The sequence below is a fragment of the Heliangelus exortis genome, chromosome 2 (assembly GCF_036169615.1).
Source record: "Heliangelus exortis chromosome 2, bHelExo1.hap1, whole genome shotgun sequence".
Classification (NCBI taxonomy): domain Eukaryota; kingdom Metazoa; phylum Chordata; class Aves; order Apodiformes; family Trochilidae; genus Heliangelus; species Heliangelus exortis.
Window position 1 is genome coordinate 151,040,176 of NC_092423.1, and position 18,210 is coordinate 151,058,385.

General features: G+C 59.5%; 1 protein-coding gene across 1 annotated transcript in view; it reads right to left on the reverse strand.

Annotated features, from left to right (window-relative positions):
• Positions 1 to 18,210, reverse strand: part of LOC139792988 (maestro heat-like repeat-containing protein family member 1) — a 55,345-nt gene that overhangs the window by 17,660 nt on the left and 19,475 nt on the right. Inside the window, 14 exon segments of the mRNA XM_071736982.1 lie at positions 1,278 to 1,477; positions 3,318 to 3,483; positions 4,110 to 4,264; positions 6,344 to 6,496; positions 7,433 to 7,545; positions 9,883 to 10,018; positions 10,383 to 10,487; positions 11,219 to 11,269; positions 11,271 to 11,315; positions 12,207 to 12,263; positions 12,265 to 12,343; positions 14,580 to 14,659; positions 17,033 to 17,155; positions 18,134 to 18,160. Of these exon segments, the coding sequence (XP_071593083.1) occupies positions 1,278 to 1,477; positions 3,318 to 3,483; positions 4,110 to 4,264; positions 6,344 to 6,496; positions 7,433 to 7,545; positions 9,883 to 10,018; positions 10,383 to 10,487; positions 11,219 to 11,269; positions 11,271 to 11,315; positions 12,207 to 12,263; positions 12,265 to 12,343; positions 14,580 to 14,659; positions 17,033 to 17,155; positions 18,134 to 18,160 (1,490 nt within the window).

Genomic DNA, 18,210 nt, shown 5'->3' on the forward strand with positions numbered 1-18,210 from the left:
CCCCCCCAACCTCCAGATGAGGTTCCTCTCCTTCTCTGGTGCCTTCCAAACCCCTCCTGAACCCCCCCAACCTCCAGATGAGGTTCCTCTCCTTCTCTGCTGCCTTCCAAACCCCCCCTGGATGTGTTCCTGTCTGGGCTGCCCTGGCTGATCCTGCTGTGCCAGGGCTTGGACTCCAGCATCTCCAGAGGCCCTTCCAACCCTGAACTTGATGACAAACCCAAGAAATTTGCTCTTTCCACCTCCCCCTCCTCATCCTCCAGGGCAGCAGAGCCTTCCTCCCTCTCCAGCTGATGCTCACCCACCCCCTGATGTGCCCAATGAGTCCTGGGGAACCAGAGCAGAGCCAGATGGGTTTTTTTTTTTTGGGGGGGGGAGCTTGGGGCAGGAGCCCCAACCCAGCAGAGCTCTGAGGACCCCTCTGACTGCACCCCCAGGGGCAGCTGAGTGAGTGCTTCCCACCTGAGGGATTGTGCTCTGCAGAAGAGAAAAATACTGGAAACACTCTCAAAAACCAAACCAAACCAAAAACAACCATAAAAAAAAAAACCCCAAAAAACAAAGCCTCTGGAGCTTCAAACACAGCAGAAGTCAGGGGGTCAGAGCCAAGGAGTGATGGATCCAAGGAGTGATGACCCCAAAGGGTGATGGCTCTTAGGGTGATGACCCCAAAGGGTGACAGCCCAAGGGGTTATGGCCCCAAAGGGTGATGGCCCAAGGGTGATGGCCCAAGGGTGATGACCCCAAAGGGTGATGACCCCAAAGGGTGATGGCTCCCAGGGTTGATGTCTCTGAGGGTGATGACCCCAAAGGGTGATTGCCCAAGGGGTGATGTCTCTGAGGGTGATGACCCCAAAGGGTGATGACCCCAAAGGGTGATTGCCCAAGGGGTGATGGCCCTGAGGGTGATGGCCCCAAAGGGTGAGGACCCCAAAGGGTCCAAAGAGGTCCAAAGAGGACTCAAGGGGTGATGACCCCAAAGAGTGATTGCCCAAAGGGTGATTGCCCAAAGGGTGATGGCCCAAGGGGTGATGGCTCCCAGGGGTGATGTCTCTGAGGGTGATGACCCCAAAGAGTGATGACCCCAAAGGGTGATGACCCCAAGGGTGATGACCCCAGGGGTGATGACCCCAAAGGGTGATGGCCCAATGGGTGATGGCCCCAAGGGGTTCCTCCCCAAGCAGATGCTGCTTGGTCCTCCTCAACCCCCCCAAAGCAAAAACCCCGTGTGGGTTCCAGGGGGCAGGTGGGGCCCTTCCCTCCCGGGCAGGCTCTACCTGCAGGGCTGGAGGCTGCGGGGAGCAGCTGAGCTCTGGCTCTGGCTCCTCTTCTCCTTGCTCTGGAGGCTTTTCGGTAGCTGGACACCCACGGTGCAGCTGAGGCGTAGCAGGAGAGTCACAAACAAAGGGGAGTAGAGTCCCAGAACTGCTGCCCCAGCCTCCGGAGCAGACATGATCTCATACAGAGCACATGTGGCCTGGAGAGAGAGAGAGAAAAGGCTGAGGAGGGAGGAGGAGAGGATTAGGAGGGGATCTCCCGCACCACGCCGGGAGCTGTTAGTAAATAACTCAGCCAGGGGTTGCTTTAGAACGTGATTTATGGGGTTTTATATACTTTTCTTTTTTGGGTCTTTTTGTTTTTTTCCCCAAAAAACCCTTCACCTTCCTAACAAAGCATCACCTTTACCCCTGGAGTAACCCCGGTGTATCCTACCCGCAGCTACTCCAACCTCCCCCTCCTCGAGCTCCTGGGGGTTTCCAGGTTTGAAGTTTGGACCTGGGAGGGGGGGGGAGGAGAGCTCAGGTTTTATGGGCAGGAAGACAAGGGGTGCAATTCTGGCCAGTTTTTTTTTTTTTTTTTCCTTTTTTTTTTTTAAAAAAAAAAAAAAAAAAAGCAAAAAAGCTGCAATTACCCAGCAGAATCTGGGGGGGTGTGAAACCCAGAGCAGGGAGGGTTTTGCTGATCCTCTCCCGTCTGTGTTTGGTCCCTCAGAAGAAGAGGAGGAAATTTTCACAGCTGCTTTACTGCTCAGGGAGCTGCCAAGCTGGGCTTGGGGGGGGCTGGGTTTTTTTTTTTTTTATTTATGTTTTTTGAAAAAAAGCTACAATGCCAAATGGCCTCCCCAGAGGATGGACACCTGGGAGGGTTTTTACGAGCTGGTGGATCAGCTCTAACAGGCAATCCCCAGCCAGGAGCTGTTTCCAGAGGCCACGCCTGGCACGGGACCCCCGAGAGCCAAGGGAATGAAAATAAAATATATATAAAAAAAACAAGTTACAACCAATGTGTTCCAGGTGTGGGTGGGGGGGCAGAGGGGGTGGGAATGGATGGTGACAGGGATGGTGGCATTGAGGTGACATCAATGTGATGGAGGGAAGGGAGAGAAACCCAGGAAGGGTTTTTTGGGAAAAAAACCAAAAAGACCCAAAAAAGAAAAGTATATAAAACGGCCAGAGGAACCATGACCATGACCTTGACCATGACCTTGACCTTGGCCATGGCCATGGCCATGACAGGTGGGCCCATGCCAACCCCATGAAGTCCAACAAGACCAAGTGCAGGGTCCTGGGGCAATCCCAAGCACTGACCCAGGCTGGGCAGGGCCTGTCCTGAGAGCAGCCCTGGGGAGAAGGAAGGAGCTGGGGGTTCTGGTGGGCCAGAAGCCCAACACGAGCCAGCAGTGCCCACCTGCAGCCCAGGAAGCCAACGGGATCCTTGGCTGCATCAGGAGGACCTTGGCCAACAGGGCCAGGCCAGGGGTTCTCCCCCTCTGCTCTGCCCTCCTAGGACCCCACCTGGAGTACTGAGTCCAGTTCTGGACCCTCTTTTACAAGAGAAATATGGATATGTGTCCAGAGAAGGGCCAGGAGGATGATCAGAGGGCTGTGGAGCAGCTCTCCTCTGGGGACAGACTGAGAGAGTTGGGGTTGTTCAGTCTGGAGAGGAGAAGGCTCCCAGGAGACCTCACTGTGGCCTTCCAGTGTCTGCAGGGGCTACAGGAAAGCTGGGGAGGGACTTTTTAGGATGTTGGGTTTTGATGGGACCAGGGGGAATGGACTCAAACTAGAGGAGGGGAGGTTTGGATGAGATATTAGGAAGAAGTTCTCCACCATGAGGGTGCTGAGACACCGGCCCAGGTTGCCCAGGGAGGTGCTGGAAGCCCCATCCCTGGCAGTGTTGAAGGTTGGATGGGGCTTGGAGCCCCCTGGGCTGTGGGAGGGGTCCCTGACCATGGCAGGGGGGGGCACTGGGTGCTGTGTGAGGTCCCTTCCCAGCCCCCCCATTCCCTGACTCCACGACCTCCCCAGGACACTCACAGCCAGGGGCAGGAGGGTGGCGACGCGCTCGGAGCCGCTGCCCAGCAGGAACCCTTTGCTCTCCTTGTAGGGAACATCCCTGTTCACCTTCTCCAGGAGCTGCTCCAGGATCTGGGAGGTCAGGGTGGGCTCTCCAGCCAGGGACCTCCACATGGTGCACGTGTGGCTGGAGGAGAGGAAGGAGGGGAGGGAGGGAGGGAGAGCAGCTTTGGCACCAGCTCCTGGGGTTCATTCCCACCCTCCTTGGAGGAGCTCAGCACCGAGTTCTGGACCCCCTCCCTGCAACAGGGGACACCTGGGTCATGTCCCCCCCTTCCTTGGAGCCACCTGGTTCCAATGTCCCCAGGGTTGGTGCCTCACTGCTGGCAAAGCCCTGGAGGAACAGCATCCTGGGGGCTTCCAGGAGCTGCGTGGTCAATGGCAGCAGTGCTGGGGGATCCTCACCCAACACCCTCCTCTTGGACACCCCCCTCCCAGACCCAAAATCTCCATAACTGCCCCAATCCCAGCTGCCTGCACGCCGTGGTAGGAAGGGAGCAGCTGTTACCAGGAGAACACCTGGAGGTGTCTCAGCCCAGGCTGGATGGGGCTTTGAGCAGCCTGGGCTGGTGGGAGGTGTCCCTGCCCACGCAGGGGGGGTTGGAACGATGATTTTTCAGGTCCATTCCAACCTAAACCAGCCTGGGATTCTGTGACCTGCTTGAGGTTTGTCCCCAGTCACCCCAGTGAGGCTCTCTGGGGACAGCCTTGCTGGTCCCCATCGCCCAGGTGAGAGGTGGGGCAGGGCAGGACCTGTCAAAGGGCAGGGTGCTGCCCAGGAGGCTGGAGACCACCACACTCTTGTGCTGGGAGGCCAAGATGTAGACAGTCTGCTGGGCAGCCTTGCGGACGTGCTCCTCATCCACCTCCTCCAGCTTGCTGTGGATGATGCTCAGGATGTCTGGGACCTGAGGGAGGAAGAGGAGATGGGACACGGGTGAGGGAGCCCCTGCTGAGGGCCTGGAGATGCTCAGCACTTGGGGTCCAGGCAGGTGACAGGCTTCTTTGGGGTGAGGGGGCCCAGGTTGCCCCCAGAAGCTGTGGCTGCCCCATCCCTGGCAGTGTAGAAGGTTGGATGGGGCTTGGAGCCCCCTGGGCTGGGGGAGGGGTCCCTGACCATGGGTTGGGGTGGGTGATATTTAAGCTCCATCCAACCCAACCCAGTCCATGGTTTGAGGTGTCACTGGGTGAGGTTCAAGGTCCCTTCCAACCCAACCCAGTCCATGGTTTGAGGTGTCACTGGGTGAGGTTCAAGGTCCTTTCCAACCCAACCCAGTCCATGGTTTGAGGTGTCACTGGGTGAGGTTCAAGGTCCCTTCCAACCCAACCACCCCATGACCCAATGACTCTGAGGCTGATATTCCTGCTCTGGTTGAGGGCTCATTGCAGGGAGGGTCAGACAAGGTGACCTTTAAATGTCCCTTTCCTACCCAAACCATGGGATGTTTGGTTGGCCTCCAAGTCTCTCTTTCCTTGCCAGGAGAACCCCAAACCTCTCTGCAAGTCCAAGGTGCCAGGAGATGGCTGCAGGATTTCCCCAGAGGTCCCAGCAAGGACAAACCTCAACCTCCCCACCACCTCCTGGTGAGGAATGGAGGGTGAGCAATGAGAGGAGCTCAGCCAGAGAGGTCCTGAGAGGAACCTGAGCTGAAGGAGTGGGGACAACCCCAGACAGCTGTAAAACTCAACTTAAGGCAAAGAGGAAGCCGAGGTGGAGACCAAACCTTGGCAGCAAATTCCCTGGGATTAAGGTGGAAGCAACCAGCTGGGGTGGGGGGTGTCCCACCAACCCCGAGGGCTCAGCATCAGTTCAGGTTTCAGGATCTTTCAGGGCTGGCTCGGGATGTGACCCCAAGGTGACTCCTGGAAGCTGGAGCAATCCCCTTGGAGGAGGAGATCTCCCAGGTAGTGAGGGGGCCTTGGAGCAGAAGCTTTGAGAGGCAAAGCCCAGGCCAAGGAGCAGCTCCACCAGACCTGGTGTTTCCAATTACTGGAGGAGAAGGGGGAGCTGAGCCCAAGCTGGGGGGTGGATTAAGTCAGAAAAAGCTTTCTGTGGCCAGCAAGCTCTGAGCCCTGTCAGCATTCCACCTGACTTCCCAAGCCAGGAGCTCCCAGCTCCCCCGGAGCTTCCTAAGGTTTCCCAGGGAAGCCCAAGACCCTTCTGGTGAAGTGAAGCTGCTCTGAACTCTTCAACCCCAGAGCCAGAGCAGAGCTGTGTCTCCAGCAGCCACTGCCCAGGACCACAGAGCTGCCTTCCCCCAGCCATGAGGATGGAGGAGGAGAGCACCAAGGGAAATGGAGGAAGGTCAGGAGCAGCCCAGAACTCTGGGAGAAGTGTTCCTCTGGCCAGAAACTCAATGGACAGAGACAGGGCTTGGGTTCTTCCCTGGCTTGGGCATCAGGCTCCAGCCAAGAGCTTGTTCCTTCTGGAGCACCCCAGAGAAACTCAACACCCAGAGCAAACCAGCTGCTGGAGGACCAAGTGGTGGAGTCCCCATCCCAGGGAACTGGTGGAGTCCCCATCCCAGGGAAATGGTGGAGTCCCCATCCCAGGGAAATGGAAGTGGTGGAGTCCCCATCCCAGGGAAGTGGTGGAGCCCCCATCCCAGGGAAGTGGTGGAGTCCCCATCCCAGGGAAATGGAAGTGGTGGAGTCTCCATCCCAGGGAAGTGGTGGAGTCCCCATCCCAGGGAAATGGAAGTGGTGGAGTCTCCATCCCAGGGAAGTGGTGGAGTCCCCATCCCAGGGAAATGGAAGTGGAGGAGTCTCCATCCCAGGGAAGTGATGGAGTCCCCAGCCCTGGAGGTGTGGATGCAGCCCTTGAGGACAAAGGTTCTGTTGGCTGTGGGGTTGGGTTGGACGTGATGACCTTAAAGGCCTTTTCCAACCTTCATGACTCTGTGACCCTAAGTGGGAAGTTGTCAGGCTCCATCCAGGTCTCCAGGGCTGTGGGGAGCCCCTGGCATGGCCAAGCAGGACCAGCTCACCTTCTCCTGCAGGACTCCCCCCCGCTCCTTCAGCAGGGAGTTGATGATGACAGTGGCTGCCCGGGAACAGTTCTTGTCAGGGTCTGCCAGGGCCTCAAACATGGCCAGCAGAAGGCTCATCAGCTGGTCAGGAGGGACACGTTTCCCAATCACCTGTGGGGAAGAAAGGGAGAGGTTTATGTCACCCCCAGGAGCCCCTCTGAGGACACAGCAGAGCCCGGGGAGGGACCTCACAGCTCTCCTGTGGTTCCTGCAGGAACATCCCCCGGGAGCCCAAACTGGTGGAAATGGGAGGGAGGACAAGTCCCTAGGGCTGGGTGACCCAGGGGTCCCTGGGAATGGGTTGGGACAACACAACCAAGCCACTACAGCAACCCCCCAGCTGCTGGGGATGCTGCTTCCTCAGGTCCCACCAAGCTCTCCAGACCTGAGGGGGGAACAAACTGCTCAGCAGAGGAGTCAGGAGGGGGAAATGTCCACCCCAGCCTCAAATATTGGTGGGATGGCAGCTCTTCCAGGACTGCCACCTTCTCTACAGCTCCAAGTCCTCCTGGAGCAATGCTGGCAGAGCTCTTGGCACAGAAAATGGTGACCAAAGGGGAGCTGATCTGTGCTGCTCTCTCAAGAGCTGAGTGGTCACCCCTCAGCCCATCCCTCACCCCCAGACCCCAGGTGTTTCTCCACATCACTTCCATCAGGGTGGGCTGAGAGACCCTTTGGACCCCTCTGGGTGTGAAGCTCCCTGCAGAGCTTCACCAACACCAGTGCTGCACTGGGAGGCAGCCAGGAGCCCCCTGGGACACCAGAATATCTGCACTGGTCTCCTTGTTGGGGTTCCTCATGCCCAAAGAGACCAGCAGGTTCCCAGTGAGGCTGGGATGCTCTGAGCAGCTTCTCCAGCTGGAGGAGAAGACTTCAGGGGCCTCGTGGTCCCTGACAGCATCCAGACCCCATGGCTGCTCAGAAGGGGGCAAAGCAGCAGCTCCTCTGGGGCTCCTGCTCCCCAGGGCTGTGCTGGGTGCTGGGTGCTGGGTGCTGGGTGCTGGGTGCTGGGTGCTGGGTGCTGGGTGCTGGGTCACCCCCCCTTACCGTGGCGATGTTGTTGCAGGTGTGGAAGAGAACAGTGAAGTCAGGGTCCTCCAGACCTTTCTTCAGAGCTTTCAGCCCCTCCACCATCTCATCCCGGTGGTCCCGGGCAAAACCTGGATTGAGAGGGAATGTTGGGTGACAATGTGGCCAGAGAAGGGAATGGAGGTGGGGAAGGGTGTGGAGCAGAAGGAGAAGGGTCTGGAGAAGTTGTGAGGAGCAGCTGAGGGCCCTGGGGGGTGTTGATCCTGGAGCAGAGGAGGCTGAGGGGAGACCTTGTGGCTCTCTGCAACCCCCTGAGAGGAGGTTGGAGCCAGGGGGGGTCGGGCTCTGCTCCCAAGGAACAAGGGATGGGCCAAGAGGAACTTTTGGCACAACTCAAGTGGTGCCAGGGGAGGTTTAGGTTGGAGCTGGGGAAGAATTTCTCCCTGGAAAGGGTTGTCAGGGCCTGGCCCAGGCTGCCCAGGGCAGGGCTGGAGTCCCCATCATCCCTGGAGGGGTTTCAGAGAACCCCTGGGGATGTGAGGATGAGGGACATGGGGGGGTGCTGGGGTCAGGGTTGGACTCCAGGATCTCCAAGCTCTTTTCCCACCCAAACCATCCCCTGGTTCTGTTCCATGATGCTGTAATTTCACACCAGGAGCTGCAGGGGCTGGAGCTTCCTCAGCTTTCAGGAAGGGGCAGAGAACCCAGAGGTGCCACCAAGGGCCAGAGGAGCTTTTCCTGCAAGCAGCCACCCTGCTCTGCAGAGCAGGACCCAGAACAAATCCTCCCCGGACTGTTCTGCTCCCCAAGCCTCAGCTCGGGCCATCGGAGGTGCAGGAGTGACCTCTGCTGGAGAGGAGGAGGAGGATGCCAGGCTGAGAGGCAACCTCAGCAACCACCTGAGCTTGGCAGAGACCTTCTGAGAGCCAAACCCTTCCTCGAGGAGCAACCCCTCTGGCTGGAGATGTCTCTGTGGAGGTGCCTCCCAACCCAACCCATCCCATCCCATGGTGCTGCGTCCTCCAGCAGCTCCTGTAGCAAAGCCCATCTGCAGGACCCCCTTTGGGATGGGGTGGTGGATGGGATGGGATGGGATGGGATGGGGGAAAGGGGCAAAGGGGGAAGGAGGGGAATGGGATGGGATGGGATGGGATGGGGGAAAGGGGCAAAGGGGGAGGGGGAAAGGGGAAAGGGGGAAAGGGGGGAAAGGGGGAAAGGGGGAAAGGGGGAAAGGGGGAAAGGGGGAAAGGGGGAAAGGGGGAAAGGGGGGAAAGGGGGAAAGGGGGAAAGGGGGGAAAGGGGGAAAGGGGGAAAGGGCGGGAAACGGGGAAGGGGGAAGGGGGAAGGGGGAAGGGGGAAAGGGGGAAAGGGGGGAAACGGGGAAGGGGGAAGGGGGGAAGGGGGAAGGGGGAAGGGGGAAGGGGGAAGGGGGAAAGGGGGAAAGGGGGAAAGGGGGAAAGGGGGAAAGGGGGGAAAGGGGGAAAGGGGGAAAGGGGGAAAAGGGGAAAAGGGGAAAAGGGGAAAGGGGGGAAAAGGGGAAAAGGGGGAAAAGGGGAAAAGGGGAAAGGGGGAAACGGGGAAGGGGGAAAGGGGGAAAGGGGGAAAGGGGGAAAGGGGGAAACGGGGAAGGGGGAAGGGGGAAGGGGGAAGGGGGAAGGGGGAAAGGGGAAGGGGGAAGGGGGAAGGGGGAAGGGGGAAGGGGGAAGGGGGAAGGGGGAAGGGGGAAAGGGGGAAAGGGGGAAGGGGGGAAGGGGGAAGGGGGAAGGGGGAAGGGGGAAGGGGGAAGGGGGAAGGGGGAAGGGGGAAGGGGGAAAGGGGAAGGGGGAAGGGGGAAGGGGGAAGGGGAAGGGGAAGGGAAGGGAAGGAAGGGAAGGGAAGGGAAGGGAAGGGAAGGGAAGGGAAGGGAAGGGAAGGGAAGGAAGGGAAGGGAAGGGAAGGGAAGGGAAGGGAAGGGAAGGGAAGGGAAGGGAGGGAAGGGAAGGAGGGAAGGGAAGGGAAGGGAAGGAGGGAAAGAGAGCAGAAGGGGGAAAGAGAGCGGAAGGGAAAGAGAGAGGAAGAGGGAAGAGAGAGGAAGAGGAAAGAGAGAGGAAGAGGAAAGAGAGAGGAAGAGGAAGAGGAGAGAAGGAGAGAAGAAGAGAAAAAGAGAAGAAGAGAAAAAGAGAAAAGAGAAAAAGAGAAAAAGAGAAAAAGAGAAAAAGAGAAAAAGAGAAAAAGAGAAAAGAGAAAAGAGAAAAAGAGAGAAAAAGAGAAAGAGGAAAAGAGAAAAAGAGAAAAAGAGGAAAAAGAGAAAAAGAGAAAGAAAAGAGAAAAAAGAGGAAAAAGAGAAAAAGAGAAAAGAGGAAAAAGAGAAAGAGAAAAAAGAGAAAAAGAGAAAAAGAGAAAAAAAAGAGAAAAAAAGAGGAAAAAAAGAGAAAAAGAAGAGGGATCCTGCTGCTGGTACCCCCCAACCTTGCCCAGCCCAGCCCCACCTTCATAGCAGAGCTGGATGTAGAGCAGGGAGTAGACACAATCCACAGCGTCCCGGCGCACGGCGGCCAAGGAGTCGGAGCAGCGCGGGGAGAAGAGGGCGACCAGGACACCAAGGTTGTAGAAGGGGATGAGGGTCTGCAGAGGGCACAGATGGGGGACATTTTGGGTGGACATGGGGGAGAAATCCTTTGGGGTGAGGGTGCTGAGCCCCTGGGTGCCCAGGTTGCCCCCAGAAGCTGTGGCTGCCCCATCCCTGGCAGTGTTGAAGGTTGGATGGGGCTTGGAGCCCCCTGGGCTGGGGGAGGGGTCCCTGACCATGGCAGGGGTGGCACTGGGGGGGATTTCAGGTCCCTCCCAACCCAACCCAACCCACTCCATGATTCTATGATTAGCAAGAAGAGCCCCAAGCAGGAGCTGAGCCCGGCGTCGGGCAGGGGAGGCACCCAGGGCCCGATGGCTGCCAGGGGGAGGAGGATGAGGAGCAGGGGGGGGGACTTACACTGACATTCAGCTTGGTCAGGTAGAACTCCAGCAAGGCAGCACTGACCTCCACTGCCCTCTGCCTCTCCTGCTCCTTCTGGGACTTGATCCAGGGACCCAAATGCTGCAGGAGAAAAGGATGAGGAACAAGGGATGGGACAAGAGGAACTTTTGGCACAACTCAAGTGGTGCCAGGGGAGGTTTAGGTTGGAGCTGGGGAAGAATTTCTCCCTGGAAAGGGTTGTCAGGGCCTGGCCCAGGCTGCCCAGGGCAGGGCTGGAGTCCCCATCATCCCTGGGGGGGTTTCAGACCCTGGAGATGTGGGGATGAGGGACATGGGGGGGGTGGCCTTGGAAGCACTGAGCTCATGGTTGTACTTGATGGTCCTAAACCTCTTTTCCAACCCAAAATGATCTGATGATGAGAAAGGAGAGCAGAAGCTTGGCTTCTCCAACCCAGATGTCTCTGATTTGCCCAAGTGTCCTTCAGCCCAGCAGCCCCTGTGGGAACCCTTCCTTCACCCCATGGCTCATCCCAACTCATCTGCAGGGCACTGCTGGTTCCTCCTCTGCTCCCAGAGACTGCTCCTCAGCCTGGGCACCCTTCTTGGGCACCAGCAGGCATGCCCAAGGGGACAACCACCTCCTTCTTCCCCTCCAGACCTTTCCTGGAGCAGAGCAGCCAGGCAGGAGGTGCTCAGGGTCACCGTGGAGCTGATGCCACCAGGAGCAGTGAGGAACATTCCCCAAATTCCCACTTTTGGTCCAAAGCTGTCCCTGTCCCATGACCTCTGGTCAGCAGGGCAGCCACCTCAGGTTTCCCCTGAGGAACCCCCCCCATCCAAGCTGCACCTACAGCAAACATGTCCTGGAGGCCATGGGGGGTCAGGCTCCTCTGCAGGAGACTCCTTCAGCAGGTCCTTCAGGGCACTGAGGGTGTCCCCATACAGCATCTGAGCAGGAAAAGAGAAATCAGAGGCTGCCCAGGCACCCCAGGGGGGATGCAGAGCTCCCTCCCAACCTTGGAGGACTCTCCCAGATGCTGGGTCCCAGGGTGCAGCAGCTCCAGCTCAGCTGGGATGGAAACCCAGTCTGCAAAAAGCACCTGGGAGTCACAGAACCACAGAAGGGTTTGGGCTGGAAGAGAACTTCCAGATCACTTCAGATTCCACAACACAGAGGTGGCCATGAGCAGCCCTGAGGCCCAGCAGCAAGGCAGAACCTGAGCACCCAGCATGAGATGCTTGAGTGTCAACTTTCCAGAAGGGAATTTGGTCCTCCTGCCAGCTGGAGATCAATCCCAGGCTGAATGAACCCTTTGAAGATGTTTCTGGTCTCTTCCAGGGATTATTTTGGAATAAACACCAAAAAACAAAAAACTATAAAGCTTCAAAGCCTGCAAAAAAACCCCACTAAAATAAAAAAATAAGTAATAATTTTAAAAAAAAGTAGGCTGAGGGGAGACCTTCTGGCTCTCTGCAACCCCCTGAGAGGAGGTTGGAGCCAGGGGGGGTCAGGCTCTGCTCCCAAGGAACAAGGGATGGGCCAAGAGGAACTTTGGGCACAACTCAAGTGGTGCCAGGGGAGGTTTAGGTTGGAGCTGGGGAAGAATTTCTCCCTGGAAAGGGTTGTCAGGGCCTGGCCCAGGCTGCCCAGGGCAGGGCTGGAGTCCCCATCATCCCTGGAGGGGTTTCAGAGCACTGGAGATGTGGGGATGAGGGACATGGGGGGGGGTGTTGGGGCCAGGGTTGGACTCGATGCTCTCCAAGCTCTTTTCCCACCCAAACCATTCCATGCCTGGAATCCATCCTGGAAGCAGCCCAGGCAGCTCCTGGGTCCCTCACCTCTCTGTGTAGGACATCTCCACCATTCTCATCCTTCTCCTTGCCCTGGTCAGGGGGGTGGCAGGGAGAGCACCCCAGCCAGGCAGGTGTCAATCAGCTCTGTCCTGTCGGGGTCACTGAGCTGGGGCTCCAGGACACTGATCCCAGGTTAAGGAAGCAACAGGGATGGATCTCCAGGAGCTCCTTCCAAGCTGGAGAAGAAGGAATGAGGCTCTCCAGGAGCCTTCCTGCTGGCTTGGCTCCATCCCATGGGGCAGCAGCTGGAAGGGGGAGCAGGGAGAGTGTCCCCAGGAGCTGGGACCTCGGGGGTGTTTTCAACCTGAGCTCAGGAGTCCCCTTGGCACAGCTCAGGGCCTTGTCCCTGGCTCTGCTGCACGTCAAGAACATCGACTGCTGAGCCCAGGAAAAACCAGAGAGCAGTCACCAGCAAGGGCAAGGGCAGGGGGGAGGCTGGGGCCACTCCAAGCCCACCATGGAGGTCCCCAATAAATCACAGAATCACAGAGTGAGAGGGGCTGGAAGGGCCTCTGGAGATGCTGGAGTCCAAGCCCTGGCACAGCAGGATCAGCCAGGGCAGCCCAGACAGGAACACATCCAGGGGGGGTTTGGAAGGCAGCAGAGAAGGAGAGGAACCTCATCTGGAGGTTGGGGGGGTTCAGGAGGGGTTTGGAAGGCAGCAGAGAAGGAGAGGAACCTCATCTGGAGGTTGGGGGGGTTCAGGAGGGGTTTGGAAGGCAGCAGAGAAGGAGAGGAACCTCATCTGGAGGTTGGGGGGGTTCAGGAGGGGTTTGGAAGGCAGCAGAGAAGGAGAGGAACCTCATCTGGAGGTTGGGGGGGTTCAGGAGGGGTTTGGAAGGCACCAGAGAAGGAGAGGAACCTCATCTGGAGGTTGGGGGGGTGCAGGAGGGGTTTGGAAGGCAGCAGAGAAGGAGAGGAACCTCATCTGGAGGTTGGGGGGTTCAGGAGGGGTTTGGAAGGCTCCAGAGAAGGAGAGGAACCTCATCTGGAGGTTGGGGGGGTTCAGGAGGGGTTTGGAAGGCAGCAGAGAAGGAGAGGAACCTCATCTGGAGGTTGGGGGGGTTCAGGAGGGGTTTGGGAGGCTCCAGAGAAGGAGACTCCACAACCTCTCTGGGCAGCCTGGGCCAGGGCTCCCTCAGCCTCACAGCAAAGAAGTTTCTCCTCACCTGGAGCTGGAACTTCCCATCTTCCAGCTTCAACCCATTCTTCCTTGGCCTGGGCACCACCCAAAAGAGACTGAGCCCTTCCTCTTGCCCCCCAGCCCTCAGCTACTGACAGACATTCAGCAGATCCCCTCTCAGCCTTCTCTTCTCCAGCCTCAACACCCCCAGGGCTCTCACTCTTTCTTCCCAGCAGAGATGCTCAAGGCCCTTCAGCACCCTCCCAGCTCTCCAGGGGACTCTCTCCAGTAGATCTCTGCCTCTCCTCAACTGGGGAGCCCCAAACTGGAGCCAGGATTCCAGCTCTGGTCTCCCCAGGGCAGAGCAGAGCAGAGGGGGAGCAGAACCTCCCTGGACCTGCTGGACACACTTTTCCTGATGCCCCCCAGGCCACCATTGGCCTCTTGGCCACCAGGGCACATTGCTGACCCCTGGAGAACTTCTGCCCACCAGGACTCCAAGGGCTTTCTCCAGGGAGCTGCTCTCCATATTTATTACCCTTTCCATATTTATCACCTTTGTTGATGTTGATAATCCCCCCCCCTCTCCTCAGTCTCCAAGCTGCAGAGCCCCTCAGCTCTCTCAGCCTTTCCTCACCAGGAGATGTCCCACTCCATCACTTTGGATGTTCTGCTCTGGACTCTCTCAAGGAGTTCCCTGTCCTGAAACAGAGGGGCCCAGAAATGGACCCAAGGTTCCAGACCTCAATATTCCAGTTCAGGTTGGATGGGGCTTGGAGCACCCCGAGTCCCTCCCTGAGCAGGGAGTCTGGAACTGGGTGAGGTTTGAGGTCCCTTCCAACCCAACCCATAGATTCTGTGATTCTTTGAGGCCTCACCCAGGAGGGTGAGGAGGAGGAGAACCTGTCTTGCCCTACAAACCCTTCCAGCCCACCCCAGGATGCCACTGGACTTCTTGCCCACATTGTTGGCTCAGGCTCATCCTGGTGTCCATCCCCAGGTCCCTTTCCTCTCTGCTCCTCTCCAACAGCTCAATCCCCAACCTCTCCTACTCCCTGGGCTTGGTGGGTCCAGGGATGGGGATGGGGATCCCCCCTGCAGGGAGCTGGTATTCCCATAGGGATGGGGATGGGGATCCGCCCTGCAGGGAGCTGGTATTCCCTTAGGGATGGGGATGAGAATCCCCCCTGCAGGGAGCTGGTATTCCCCCAGGGATGGGGATGGAGGAAGGATACACCAGGTAGGTGCAGGTGACCATCGCCCGCTGCCGAACCGGCGTCCTCATGACCTCCAGGGGCTCGGCCTTGATGAACTCCTGGCAGGCAGAAGGGGATGGTTATGGGCACCTCCAGCCCACCCCAGGCACCAGCCCGAGCAGTTACCCACCCCACAAATCTGCTCAGCCACCCCCGAGCCTTGGGCAAGAGGGACACAGGGACCATGGCACAACCCCGGAGTGCTTGGGGTCAGAGGAACCTTCGAGTTCATCCCAGGACACCCTGGCAGCCCAGGGGGCTCCAACCCCCCCAACCTGGGCTCCAACACTGCCAGGAGGGATGCAGCACCATGGCTCCTGGAAAGGCTGATTCAGGTCACAGCGAGTCACCCTCCCACTGCTCAGCACCATGCTGGGACCTGTCCTCTCCCAAAGGGCCAGCAGAGCCCAGGGAGCTGGGCCATGGGGGACAACAGGGACATGGGGGGGACAGCAGGGACATGGGGGGGACAGCAGGGACATGGGGGACATCAGCTCCATGGGGACAGCAGCTCCATGGGGACAGCAGCTCCATGGGGGGGACAGCAGGGACATGGGGGGGGACAACAGGGACATGGGGGACATCAGCTCCATGGGGACAGCAGCTCCATGGGGACAGCAGGGCTATGGGGGACAGCAGGGACATGGGGGGGACAGCAGGGACATGGGGGGGACAGCAGGGACATGGGGGGGACAACAGGGACATGGGGGGGACAGCAAGGCCATGGGGGACAGCAGGGCCATGGGGGACAGCAGGGACATGGGGACAGCAGGGACATGGGGGGCAGCAGGGACATGGGGGGCAGCAGGGACATGGGGGGCAGCAGGGACATGGGGACAACAGGGACATGGGGGGGACAACAGGGACATGGGAGACAGCAGGGACATGGGGGACATCAGCTCCATGGGGGCACCAGCTCCATGGGGACAGCAGGGACATGGGGGGGACAGCAGGGACATGGTGGGGACAGCAGGGACATGGGGGACATCAGCTCCATGGGGACAGCAGCTCCATGGGGACAGCAGCTCCATGGGGACAGCAGCTCCATGGGGGGGACAGCAGGGACATGGGGGACATCAGCTCCATGGGGACAGCAGCTCCATGGGGACAGCAGCTCCATGGGGACAGCAGGGACATGGGGGGGACAGCAGGGACATGGGGGGGACAACAGGGACATGGGGGGGACAGCAAGGCCATGGGGGACAGCAGGGCCATGGGGGACAGCAGGGACATGGGGACAGCAGGGACATGGGGACAGCAGGGACATGGGGGGGACAGCAGGGACATGGGGGGGGACAACAGGGACATGGGGGACATCAGCTCCATGGGGACAGCAGCTCCATGGGGACAGCAGGGCTATGGGGGACAGCAGGGACATGGGGGGGACAGCAGGGACATGGGGGGGACAACAGGGACATGGGGGGGACAGCAAGGCCATGGGGGACAGCAGGGCCATGGGGGACAGCAGGGACATGGGGACAGCAGGGACATGGGGGGCAGCAGGGACATGGGGGGGACAACAGGGACATGGGAGACAGCAGGGACATGGGGGACATCAGCTCCATGGGGGCACCAGCTCCATGGGGACAGCAGGGACATGGGGGGGACAGCAGGGACATGGTGGGGACAGCAGGGACATGGGGGACAGCAGGGACATGGGGGGGACAGCAGGGACATGGTGGGGACAGCAGGGACATGGGGGGGACAGCAGGGACATGGTGGGGACAGCAGGGACATGGGGACAGCAGGGACATGGGGGACAGCAGGGACATGGGGGACAGCAGGGACATGGGGACAGCAGGGACATGGGGACAGCAGGGACATGGGGGGGACAGCAGGGCCATGGGGGGGACAGCAGGGGCATGGGGGACAGCAGGGACATGGGGGACAGCAGGGCCATGGGGACAACACCCCACCCCAGCAGAGCTCAGCAGCCACCTGGGGACATCTCCAGCAGAGCAAACTCCCACCCACCCTCCCCACAGAGCACCCAGAGCAGAGCTCAGGGATGGAGCAGCTACACCTCCACTTCACCCCCAGCAGGGTGGCTTGGGAACCCCCCCACAGGGAACCCCCCACGGGGAACCCCCCCACGAGGAACCCCCCACGAGGAACCCCCCCACAGGGAACCCCCCCACGAGGAACCCCCCACGAGGAACCCCCCCACGAGGAACCCCCCCACAGGGAACCCCCCCACGAGGAACCCCCCACAGGGAACCCCCCACGAGGAACCCCCCCACAGGGAACCCCCCACGAGGAACCCCTCCCCCACGAGGAACCCCCCCACGAGGAACCCCCCACAGGGAACCCCCCACGAGGAACCCCCCCACAAGGAACCCCCCCACGGGGAACCCCCCCCGCAGGGAACCCCCCCACGGTGCCCCCTCCAGAGCAGCCCCCAGGCCAGGCCACCCCCCAGGCTCTGCCCTTACCACCATCTGGGCCACCAGCTCAGCTTTGCGGGAGAAGGTGAAGTCCCCGGCCCTGTCCCCGCTGTGGATGGCCTGGCTGATCATGCAGATGCTCCGGATGAGGCAGAGCTTCAGGGTCAGGTCCTGAGAGCAAGAGCCCAGGGAGGAGAAGTGAGGCCCCAGAGCTCACCCCACAGCTCCTCAGCACCCCCCAACCCCGCTGCCCCTCCGAGCAGCCACCAGTGCACCCCAGCTCGGGCTCTGCTGCTGGGGGAGTGTGGGCTCAGCTCCCTGCTCCTCATCCACCCCACCAGCTCTCTGGTGCCAGGGGCAGCAGGAAGGTCCCCCCCGTGGCCAGGTCAGCAGGAACACCCTGGCAGCACACAGGATCAGGACAGATCTCCAAGTTCTCCCCACCTGAGCAGCACCACGATGCTCACGGCGGCTCCAGAAGCTGGAGGAGAAATTCCTTCTGTGGGAGCTCAGGGGCCAGGACACAAAATCATGGAATGGGTTGGGTTGGGAAAGACCTTGAAGATCACCCTGTGCCACCCCTGCCATGGTCAGGGACCCCTCCCCAGCCCAGGGGCCTCTAAGCCCCATCCAACCTTCAACACTGCCAGGGATGGGGCAGCCACAGCTTCTGGGCAAACCCAACATGGGGTCAAGAGGAAAAACCTCCTGGGGTGCTCCCAGGTGGACCTGGAGCCAAGGGAGGGTTTGAGCCAGAAGGTCCCTGGCTCTCCTGGGGGATGGAGCTGTTCTGCAGGAGCTGTTAGTGCCAGCAGAAGCCCAGAAGGAAAACACATTAGTGGAGCCTGGAGAAGACAGCCTTGGCCTGACACTTCCACCTGAGAAATGGCAGTAGCCTGGTTCTGGCTGGACCAGAACCTGTTCTCCTGGTCCTCATGGGCAGAGGAATGTGGCTGTGGGGCTGTCTGACCACGGCCAAGGACCCTGGGGGCTGTCTGACCACGGCCAAGGACCAGAGGAGCAGCAGCTCCCATGGCTCATGGGACGTGGCTGTGGGGCTGCTCTCCAGGAAAACCCAGAGCAAGATGCAGGCAGAGAGAGGCAGGAAAGAGCAGAGAGGAGTTTGAGATTTTAGGCCTCACCCTGTACCTTGGTTTCTACCTTTATTCCCAGAACCTGAACGAGTGGAAAAAAACAAAACAAAACACAAGAGACATTAGCAAGGA